Source organism: Anabrus simplex, chromosome 5 (assembly GCF_040414725.1).
Source record: "Anabrus simplex isolate iqAnaSimp1 chromosome 5, ASM4041472v1, whole genome shotgun sequence".
NCBI lineage: Eukaryota > Metazoa > Arthropoda > Insecta > Orthoptera > Tettigoniidae > Anabrus > Anabrus simplex.
The window spans coordinates 201956757-201969211 of NC_090269.1; the positions used below are offsets into that span (position 1 = coordinate 201956757).

Genomic DNA, 12455 nt, shown 5'->3' on the forward strand with positions numbered 1-12455 from the left:
GGTATTTTGGGTTACTACAATACTGTAGATTCTCTCCTTTGAATGGTATGGTTGGTTTGTACCCAGCACTTCTATTCCGCAAATGGAAGGTAGACACAACAGTTTTCTTGGGGTTTGGTCTAAGGTTGTTGTGATAAAAGTAACTGTCTAGAATCTTTAAGTCTGATGTAAGCGTCGACTCAGACTCATCGAAGCGTTGATGTTGGGCAACCAATGCGATGTCATCTGCGTAGATGAATTTTCTGGATTTAGTTACAGGAAGGTCATGTGTGTACAGGTTGAATAGAAGAGGGGCCAATACAGAGCCCTGAGGGAGTCCGCCATTTATCTTATGTACTTTACTTCTGGAGTCTTCGGAAAAAATCTGGAAGTACCTATTACTCAGCATGTTACTGAGTAATGTGGAGAGTTTCAGACAAGGGATGATGCTGATAAATTTGAGAAGGAGCTTATCTTGCCACACGGTGTCATATTGTGAGTATAGACAATCTGTCATTCACAGGTTCAAAATTTGCAACCGATTGAAGGATCTTGGTTCTAACAGCAAACGCGGTTCCAAGCATCACAGCTCCATTGAGGATTCCTCTTTGCGCTTTGCTCTTGAAAAATCAGTATTTTATTTCCCTACTACCCTCTGACTCTGCTGGTGGCAGAGCCAGCGAGCTTCCCAAATTCCAATGGGACGCACCCGATGGAGGTAACCGGTAAATCCCCACACTGGTTATTATTATTATTATTATTATTATTATTATTATTATTATTATTATTATTATTATTATTATTGGATGCACATGCCATTTCATTTATTTGGCTGTCTTTAAGGGTGCAGACTCCCTTACTGTCAAAATCAATGAGACGCTAATTGATATTTATTATTATTTAGACAAAAGCTCAAAGAGAAAATATCTAAAAATGTATCAAGTTTTGTACCAAACTGATGTTAGAAAAATATTAAAGCTTGTGTGTACATGCTGGCTTTCTTTCAGGAAATGTTTGGAAAGATTGATTTCACAGTGCGAGCCACTGCATAGTTTTTTTAAGGATGAGGTAAAACTGTCCAATGGCACGGTCACATCTCTGAAGTATTTTCAAATTCCTAAGCTAAGGGCACATGAAGATACAGAAATGGAACATGGTCCTTGTGTCAGTAGAGTACAAGACCAAGCTGCTGTTATTTCTGAGAAAAGGAAGGCGGAGAGTAGTTTATCTCCATCTGTGAAGAAAATAAAGGAGCTTAGTTGCACTGCCAGTATTTCATGAGAGGAGAGACTATTTCTTTTTCTGTCTTCAAACTTTAATAAACCATTTTGCTCACATCTGGCATTTATCATCCCTACTTTTCAGAAAACTAATTAAGTTCTTCAGTCGTAGGCACCTCACATTCATGTCCTAAGATCCATGTTGACATATGTTGAAGGACATTCTGTGTAGGTTTGTTAAGCCAGTGGTCATAAAAAAAAATCCTACAGTTTTAGAAGTGGTCTATCACACAAGAGAGAATCAGAAAGCTGATGATTATTTAGTAATTGGCTACTCAACACCTCATCTTGTAGAAAATCTGGCACCTGATGAGAAGAAAGACTTATATTTGCACATCAGGAACTATTTTATTGCTGTCTGTGATTATGTTATTCATAAATTTAATTTGAGTAGTGAAGTTTTTGTTAATGCTGAAGTAGCTCAGATAAATTTTTTGCAGACTTCTTCCTTCAATGCCATAAAGTATTTTGTTTCCAAGTTTCCTGTTATATTGCCAGTGAAAGATGGTGAAAATGACCAAGAAGCTATGGATGCATTACAGTGTCAGTTTGTGCTCTCCAAGTGGAGTATTTACCATCATCTGTTGTGGAAGAAGAAAGAGTAGATTGTTCTTGGTCTGCTATAGGGATATAAGAGGTGGAGATAGGCGTTTCAAGTATGATAGAATAGCAAAAGTAATACTCTCAATATTGGCAATCCCACACAGCACTGCCGAATTTGAAAGATTGTTCAGCCAGGTAAAGAAGACGAGGACACAGTTCTGATCATCTCTGAATGATGAAATTCTCTTGGTAAACTATTTGTGGTCAAATGAAGTCTGAGTGGAAAGTGTTACGGGCAGCAGTATGGCAGTGCATTTTCAAGAGAACAATGTTAGCTGCCAGTTCAATGCTAAACAAGTAAACACAGCAGTCTCAGTCACCTACATGTGTATATTTTTCATCATTGGTAAGTTGTAGTCAGTTCTTGACTTATCTGTCTAAATGTTACTATTTGTATGTATGCGTCATAAATGAGAATGATTAGGTACATTTTCTTGTAACCATTTTTATGTTTTCTTAGTTTAAGATTTTAAATTGAATGGTCAGTTCACATTGTAACAGTAGATATGTATGCCTTTTATCTTGTCCCTTTTTACCGAGACCATGGCGCAATATACTTGATGAAATCCAAGAATTAAAAAAATCTTTCTATTTTTGACTTCTAAAAGTTTGCATGTATGAGGATGTTTTAGGAGAACAGTTGAGTGATTCTGATGCAAGTTTGTTATATTCAGATGGTGATGCGAGTGATGTTGGTAACATCTCTGTAGCGAAGTCGTTGGTTCGGAATCAGATAAGTGATAGTGCGCAGAATGGCATTGTGCATGTCATAGCTAATACATTTCGATTGGAAAACATGTCTAATTAGTGAGTCAAATAGAACAGTTTATAGGGAACCAGGACTTCAGAATGAAGCTGTTGGGGAATGTGATGGTGTGAAGGTTTTTAAGATTTCTTTATGGATGAATTAGTGGAACTAATAGTTTGTGAAACAAATATATATTCTGAGCAAATAATCCAATCTAGGGGCTTATTCTTACCACTTCGTTCCATAATATAGGATTGGAAACCAGTCATGAGGGACGAGATATATGTTGTGATTGCTCTTTTTGTTTTTGGGTATAATACAAAAGCCTACACTACAAAGCTATTTTTCTGAAAACTCGTATTTTGTCTTACGTCAATTTTTGGGTCTGTTATTTCACTGGTTAGATTTGAATCAATTAGTAATTTTATGCATTTCAACAAGGCAGTTGATACGTATCAGGGACCTTCAGAATTTATCCGATTACGTCCTACCTGAAAAATAAGTTCCAGGCTTCATACTTACCAGAGCAGAACACCGCAGTTGACGAGTCACTAATGCTATGGCGGGGTAGGTTGTCTTTTAGGCTATATATATTTCTGAAATCTGAAAAATTTGGCATAAAATCATATGAATGATGAGAGTCAAGTTCAGGCTATCTTTGGTCACCTATAATATACACAAAGACACTATATTTGAAACAACACATACATCAACAGACGCTACAAGAACTTATGCTATTGTTTTATTGCTTTCGGAGCCACTTCTCATCAAAGGATACATGTTGTGGAGGGATAATTTTTATAATTCACCTGCTTTGGTTCCTACTTACTGTAGGAACTTTGCGCCTCAACAGAAAGGACGTCCCGAAATAAGCTCGGCATTCCGAGGAGCTTTCGTCCTAAAGTGGCGTGATAAGAAAGATGCCACAATGATTTATACATTTCATGTGGTGGAAACAGTCGCAAAGAAAACAAAGCGTGGTCCAGAAAAAGAAAAGCTTGTTTCTGTTGCCAACTACGAAGCTATTTTTCTGAAAACTCTGTTTTGTCTTATGCCAATTTTTGGGTCTGTTACTTCAATGAGCACATGGGTGGAGTTGATCTGAAAGTTCAGCTACTTCATATTTGTCCTTTAGAGAGGAAAAAGATGACAAAGTGGTACATTAGTTATTTAGGAGGTTAATGAATGTTGCAATGCAATGATCATTTGCCCAACAAATTCACCCGAAACTAGAATAGACGATTTGAAATTTTAGAGTGGATGTCGTCCAGCCACCGCTTATGGAACATTCAGGTTCATTTGAAAGAAAAGTGCCTAGATGTCACTTTTCAGACAAAAATGTGGCCCATCTCACCGAAAGACATTTCCCTGAAAGAATTCCACCTACTGAGGGAAAGAGTAGGCCAACCAAACGGTGTTGTGTGCTACAAACAGAAAAATCGGAAAGAGTGTATCTTTGTGTCCAGACTGCAAAGCAGGTCTCTGTGTTGAGGGATGTTTCAAGACATTCCACACCAAACTCAATTAATAAGGTAAGATAGCATTGTATTTTCTAAAAGAATGGAGTTTTCATAACATCCGAGTAAAAGTATTATTGAAATTCTAAATCCTCTGCGCTGAAAGGTTAATGAAGAAACATTTTCTTAATATTTTTTAGAATGTGTCTCCATTTCATAACTCTTATTATGGGAATAAATATATCTGTTTTTAATTAAAACTGCAGATATTTGTATGTAGAAAGATCAATAGGGCAGCGAAAGGAACACAGTAAGAATGTTGTTTATCTCTCTATCTATATCTTGATTTGCACTTTCTGTTACTCCCTGCGGGTGGGGGATGCACATGTAGAATACACCCGCGGTATCCGCTGCCTGTTGTAAGAGGCAACTAAAGGGGCCCAAGGGGTTCTCAACTTGGGAGTGTGGATTGGCGACCATGGTGCCCTTAGCTGAGTCTTGGCATTGCTTCCACTTACTTGTGCCAGGCTCCTCACTTTCGTCTATCCTGTCCGACCTCCCTTGCTCAACTCTTGTTTTTTTTTCCGACCCCGACAGTATTAGAGCATTTGAGGCCTAGAGAGTCGTTCATTTTCACGCCCTTCGTGGCCCTTACCTTTCTTCGTCTGTTACTTCATTTTTCGAAGTGATGGTTCCCTTCTTTTTCCTTTTTTTTTCTCTTTGTCTACCCCTTGTGGGTGGGGACACAGACGAAGAATACACCCTCGGTATCTCCTGCCTGTCGTAAGAGGAGACTAAAAGGGGTGACCACGGAATGATTGAATCAGAACAATGAAACTACTTGTGATTGGTACCATCATGCGGGGAACACCATAGGTCGCCTTTACTTGCGAGTAGTACCACTCTGTTAGGTACTCAATAGTTTTGTGATTCATAGCAGTCCAGCGGGGTTCACTGTGGGTTTCCAGTACCTGTGATTAGTACCACCAAATGCGGAACACCACGGGCTTACATCCCGTGATTAGTACCATTATGTGAGACACATTACGGGTCTGGGCGTTGCCTCTGGTTAGTAACACAATATGAGCAACATTGTGGGTCTTCGTTGCCTATGTTTAGTACTCACTATGTGTGGAACACCATGGGAATACCAGCGCCCGTGATTAGTACACCTAGATGGGGAACACTATGGGTTTACGTTGCCTATGAGTGGCGACATTATGTGAGAAACACTAGAGGTCTGAGTTAACCTGTACGACGTACAATACTTGTGAGTAGTACCATAATGTTTGGAACACTGTGAGTTTACGTTACCTGTGATTAGTACCGCAACCTGAGAAATACTATGGTTCTACTTTACTAGCGATAAGTGCCATTATGAGGGACTGTTGACATGGATATTGAACCCCTTTAGACAAGCATCATCGATTCAGGATTGTGCTTTGGAAGCAGTCCCTTGGTCAGTAATATTGTTTCTGGAATTGTGAGGCATTGTAGGTCAGATCCACTGATTGTTTTACATTCATATTCATCAATTAATTCTTCATCATCACATTTTGAATTCTGGTCAGTGTATGAATTTTGTACTTTTAAATTGCATTTTGTCTCATTTCATACCATAGGGGTCAATGACCTCGATGTTACGCCCCTTTAAACAACAAGCATCATCATCGTCATCATCAGCACTTTGTTACTTACATCCTCATATTTAAGTGATGATATACTTTATTTATACTTTATACTGTATATTTTATTATTCTAAAATGCTTCATATATTATATAAAATGAGAGATTCAGGAAGAAAGAAGCTTGCTGTAGCTTGTTCGTTATGTGACATACACTCGTCAGCAGAGCACATAAAGAGGAGATTGCTGGATTACCAGTCTAATCTAACATATGCAATGGATTTTATTGATTTTTTCATTTCATACTCTGGCAGTGATACCATAAAACAGTACATTCTATGTTTTTATTTGGCCAGTTTGCAGGTCAGAGATGTTCAGTCAAAACTGCATAATAAAACAGAAGAAATTATTACAGCTATAAAAATGGTTGTTGATCAGTTTCCTTGTGAACCAGAAAAGAAAAGAAAGTTAATGGAATTAGATGGCGGAGCTATTTCAGGTAAGACTGAACCTCTCAAATACTAAGGTTAATAACTATTTAAAAAAAAACTATGCTTACACCAAGCATTTTCCTTGATAGAACTTTCTGATCAAAATCTAGATGCCCATTCCCAGGTCTTGGCAACTTTTTGGTTACCGTATAATCTCGAATACCACCTGCACTTTTCCCTCTAAAATATTGGTTCTAAATCTTGGGTGCAGGTCATATTCAAGCCGTTCATTCTTGTAAATATTTACTACGTTTACATGGAGTATTGAAATAGATTTGAATACGGTTACCATACTCAATATACCACATGTAAATGGGCATTCAGGTCTTACTGTGTTTTAGTTGCGTTGTAGAAAACAAGATTGATATTTTCTCAAAACGGTTACAGTGGCATGTAAACGCGAAATGTAAGGTAATGAAATAATGGTAAATCAAAGAATATGGGTAAATATGCGGTAAATATGAAAGCCGCTGCTGCGGATGCTTGATCGTAATTTGTTTCACAAGTGTTGCTGGCATGCTGGGTGCGCGAATAGCTGATCTTGTGGGAAAACGTACTTTGCGAGAGTCAAGACTGTTGGTTATGGAAGTCTACCTCACTCACATTCGAGTTCTGTATCTGTCCCGTGAAAGTGCTGTCTCGATAGTAAGCGATGGATTCAAACGGCTTCTGCAGTCATTTACTAATAAAGAATTTATTGTAGCCGAATGGCCATAATGATACCTATATGTCATATTCTTTTTATAATTTGACCTACATTGTAATACAGCATATTTCCTAGATCTGGGCAGTCATGTCACTCCTTGCTATATTCCACTATTGACCTGGTTCGATTTGGGCACGTGGTTATGTGGTAAGTATGTATTGTTACATAGTTCACACACGCAATTTTCATCTGGATCATGAAACACTTTTCGGGAGCAAATCTTGTGATGGAAACCATGAACTGCAAGTCTGGTCACAACTTGCCTCATTTCACACAGAGGTTGCGCCTATCTTCTGTCTAGCATTGCATTTGTTGTGTAGAATTCCATCGGTATATCCCGCTTTTTATTCTGTAGAACTTGGAGCAGCTTGTTGTAACTTTCCGTAGTTGGTGGTGGTGGTAGTAGTAGAGTTATCCGTAGATCCTCTATTAGGAACGTTTCTCTTGCAAGCTCGTACACCAGTCTGGATCTGGTTGTCTTTGATACACCAAGGGCTCTTTTGAGAAATCTGGATTTTGTATTTTCTATCTCTTCCAATTGCCTGTAGTTAAGGAATTCCCATATTAGCTCGAGTCCATATGTCAGAACGGGCAGCATAATTTACTGTGCGTGAGAAACTTAAAGTTGTAAGCGAAGCTGAAATATACGGAAATTGTGCCGTTGGCAGAAAGTACGATATTGATGAATTGTGTATTCGTGATGGGCGGAAGAAGAAGGAAAAACTTCTAAAAAGTAACGGCGATCGCAGAGCGTTCCGCGGGCGGAGTGCAGTGTTTCCAGAAATTGAACGTCTCCACAAATTTATTTTAGAATAACGTGAGGATATGGTGTTTCTAGTGAAATGTGTCAATTGAAAACACTAGAGATCTCAAAAGAACTCAAAACACAGGGTTTTACTGCAAGCTGCGGATGTATCCAAAACTTTTATCGGAGAAAGGGATTGTGCATTCGGAGACGCAAGTCTATTTCACAATATCTCCCTGGGGTGTGTGAAGAAAAATTCATGGCCTTTCAGCGTTATATTATTCATTTGAGGAAGCAAAATGCTTATTTGCTGTCGCAAATTGGGAATGCTGACCAGACACCTGTCAATTTTGAAATGCAGTTGGAAAATACAGTGGGTACGAAGGGTTCTAAAAGTGTAACCATCAGAACAGGTGGTAACAAAAAGCAACGATGCACGGTAATGTTGTGCATATTAGCAGATGGAACCAAACTCCCTCCATATGTGGTTCTGAAAAGGAAAACACTTCCGAACGGAAACTTGCCCTCCGGTGTTATTGTTGACTGCATGAAGTGCATTTGGCAACGTTGCCGGGAGCTTTGTTACAGAAACGAAACATGCTTGTGTTGCACAGTTACTGAGGACATACAACTGACGCCGTAAAAGATATGATGAGGAAAGCAAAAACCAATTTTGCAATAATTCCTGGAGGACTCGCTTCTATTCTACAGCCATTGGATGTGTGTGAACCAGCCTTTCAAAACTGCAGTGAAACAGTTGTACACCGAATGGATGTCTCATGGTGATCACGCGTTAACACCAATCGGATGAGTGAAGAGGCCTGAAGTGGGACTAATATGCAGCTGGATCAAGACCGCATGGGCGCGCATTCCCAACGATCTAGTGTTTGAAAGCTTTAAGAAATGTGGAATTTCAAATTCAGTGGACGGTAGTGAGGACGACTATTTGTGGAATAATGCCAGCGACGAAAGTTCCTATGGTGAAACTTCAGATGACGACTGTAAATTGTGAATGATATGAGTATTGGACCGATTTTATTTACGATATTTGTGATGATTTTATTTTTGAATTTATATTTGTGGTATATTTGAAGAAAATTAAATAGTTATTGTACCAGGAAAAATTGATTTCAAAGAGCATGAGGTTGTTCTGAGGGGTGCCTAGTCCTTAGGAGAAGGTATAGAGAGGATTGCAAGGCGAAATAATAGATGTTATAACTTTCTTCCATTTATTCAATCTATGAAAAGTTACCCTATTATATAGCTGATTTATAGTGATCATAGATATTTATTGGAAAATATACCCCAATTCCAACAACAAAATATTGAAAAAAATGTTGATCGTATAAAATCCAACTGAATAATGTTCTTTTCAATTAGTTATATCCGTCATGACTTTCTTGATGTAAATAATAATAAAGCATGTTGTAAGTAAGAAATCCTAAAGTCCTTTCTATTAGCACTTGTGATATCAGAGTGTATTTTCTACGTGAATTAAATAAAGTAAATTTTATGATTTCTCCTTGTGAACACATCAAACTATTTATACTCAAATACAAAACACTTGAAATTAAATCCAATCTTCTGGTAGAAAGTTCTGAGTATTGTCCTATTTTACATAACTTATTATACACTTTATGTGAATATTGCAAATTAAGAGTTTATGGTATGCTTTAACTATGAATGAAGCACTGAATTGAAATTCTAAACTTTCAACAAGTGAGGACATACGATATTATGAGAGCGCACTGTCATCTGGAAGTCTGTCTACTTTTAAAGCGTTGATTTTCCAAGTTTATAAAAATATTAAGTAAGTGAGCTTTTGAATTGAGTTAATGTCCTTTGTCAGCAATGACACTGTCTATAAGAGTTCTATTGAAAGTCAGAATTATGTTTCAGAAAAAAGGCACTTATATCACCTGAAATATTTCTTGTTGAGCTCGAACTGTTGAATACTGCTCTGCAAGCAGTAATCTGGAACTCAGTTAACAGCAAGCACCACGATGTTCCATAGTACCACATTCCAGGAACTGTCTCTTGTAGTACCAAGTCCACGTTCCGCGTTGATCTGCATCAAATCTCCGTCGTCTCAAGTCAGGATTTCTCATGTTAATAAGAGTGGCTTTATCACGAGAAAGTCCATCTAACTAGGCCACTGATAGTGTCCTATGTTGAAACGTGCACCATTTGATTTGTGCTGTTAGAACTGATTATAACTGTCTGAGAAATAATTGCCATTCACTGGATGAGAAATATGTCGAAGCACTGTTTCTTTTCGTAAGTTGTGATAATTGGAAAAAGAAAACACATTTCCATGCATAGTTCATCTTTACACTTACTACACACCGTTCGTATGGTCAAAAATGACTATCGGTCAAAGCACAGTTTATCATGACTTACTTTCACAGCAAAGAAATAAATAACTCTCTCTCGTAATATATCGTAATGTTCCTTCTCACTATCACAGTTTCTAAAATACTCGTGTACGAATCCTATTAAGTCATGATTTCACTGAATCACGAAGTATGCGTAATGTATCACGGCATGTTTACAGTTCATTATACAGTCTATTCACACGGGTTGTCTCAAATGGTACAGTCTGTTACGATGATTAGCGAACGGACTTTATGTAAAAGTTAAAGTGTTTTAGGCTTGGATAATACTCAAAATAGTCAATGTGTTGCAAACCTACATTCCCATTGTTCTAGGTTGAAACAGTTCAAGACCATTACAGTTGAAAGTAGCCATGCTAACTTCAAGTTTGTTAAAGTTATTCACACGAAAATCGAGATATTTGGTAAGTTCAAATATTGGCGAAATATTACAAGTCTTATGACTTCGATGTTATAAACACATCAATTTCCGAAGTTCGAATGTCCCTGATGAATTGTATGTTCCACAATTTATAGGTTACTCACTGGTGTTCGCATAAAATAAGTGTCAACTTGCTGTCGAAATTTATACAAGTATTACGACGTTCCAGCAGAATGAACACTGAGTTCGACTTCACTTGTCGCGAGCAGCATGACAGGCGAGCCAGCTGTGAAGGATTTGAAGTGGTTTGCTACGGCCTGGTCCGCGGCTTATATTCCGTAAGGCCAAGGTTACTCGCCACGTCACGAGGAGAAATGTGGCTCCTTTCTCGCTTATATCTCTTGAACGCTTTGGTGGAATTTGTTGAGATTGACGTATGTTTGCCTTCAGAACACTAGCTACACGGCGCAGTATGTCTCATTTCTGTATCTTCATCGGTTAAAAGTTCGACATTTTTTCCAGTACATTCGAGAGAAAGGCATACAACATGTGGCATTGACGTCACCCGCAGGTTCATCGCTTGTGACGTGTCCTGCTTGCCACGAGGAACTTTGTATCGAGCTCACATAAGATGTCGGGCACATGAACATATATCAATGCCGTCCTTTTCCGAATATTTCGGCAACTTTAAAATAATGTATCTGGCTAAAACAATTACTGGTACAATATATGTTGTTTGATTTTTTAAATTTTTTTTCCGTATTTTGCAGTCTCAAATTTAGGGTGCGGGTCTTATTCGGTGGCGGGTGGTATTCGTGATTATACCATATATTAAATGGAATTATCCTTGCTTTTTTTGCCCTGAGTGTAACTTGCCTGAAGTCCAGGGTCATTTTCTAGTCTTATTCACACTCCACGAAACACAGAGAGCCAGAGTTGGTTAAAAGTTTGGGCTTTGATGTTCCATCTTGGAAGAACCGTGTTTGATCCCATGTGGTGATAAGAATTTCGGAACTGCCTTACTTTTCAGTTAGCTTATGGTTTTCTCAAGTAACTGCTCAAATGGATTACAAAAGCTTATCCATCTTCTTCTATTTGGAGATCAAGAATATATGAAGTAATTACCTTCCGCACACTACCGTACTCATAAGGTTATGGGATTTATTGTAGGATACTCGGCTTTGTAGGCAGCATTAATGGTGAGGTCTCTGTAAACTTATTAGCACTGAAGCTTCGGTGAGGAAAAAGGGGAAACAACCTTGCTCCTCTTCTTTCCCTAGTACACCTCTTCAGTTATGCTCAGACTTTCTCTGTGAGCTGATAGTAGAAATGTTCAGGATCCAGCCAGCCTTCAAGTTGGTGATGAAACTGTAACAGCTGTTATGTCTCTTCATTAACATTTCCCTGGTATTGCTTAGCTGCAGCAGACAAGTTTCATTTGTGAGGTACTTTGAACTGATGGTCCTAGATGTCTTTTGCCCTTAAACTGAATTCGCGAACTTTTTTTTTTTTCTCTCTCTCTAAGATGCTGCTGGCTTTGGCTTTCCACTCAGACAACCTAGGTTTGAGTTCTGGTCAATCGTATACAGTAGAATTTTCATCTGATTTTCAAGTGGAATCAGGAAGGGCATCTGGTGTTGAATCCCTGGCCAAAACCCGAAATGAGTCAGGCTAGTTCCAGCGGCTGAATATTTTTTTTTTATTTCCAAGGTACATTTCAGAGTTGTAATATTTTATTTGTACTTGAAGGGATATTGCAGTGAATTAAGAACAGGTTAATTAATGATTTTATTGTTTAGTCAGATACTGGGTACAAACTGTGCATTTGCCATAGATTCTGTGATGTCTGATTGTCTTTGCTAAAGTTGTTTCTCCTCTGTTGTGTGGTGGTGAGCATTAGATAACAGCTGTGTAAAGTTTTTTTTAAACCTGAAACTTACCGTTTCTCCAAGCTGTTATCATTTGGCTCCAAATTGGTATACAAATTATAATCCAGAGTTATGCCAGTAAATTTATCAACTTAAGCAGAACCGGGCGAGTTGGCCATGCGGTTAGGAGCGCGCAGCT

General features: G+C 38.3%; 1 protein-coding gene across 2 annotated transcripts in view; it reads left to right on the forward strand.

The window, feature by feature from the left end:
- LOC136874436 (HAUS augmin-like complex subunit 6) overlaps nt 1–12455 on the forward strand; it is a 333441-nt gene that overhangs the window by 88636 nt on the left and 232350 nt on the right. For both annotated transcript variants that reach the window (XM_068227904.1, XM_068227905.1), the window contains exon 5: nt 6049–6191. In XM_068227904.1, the coding sequence (XP_068084005.1) occupies nt 6049–6191 (143 nt within the window). The remainder of the gene's footprint in view (nt 1–6048; nt 6192–12455) is intronic.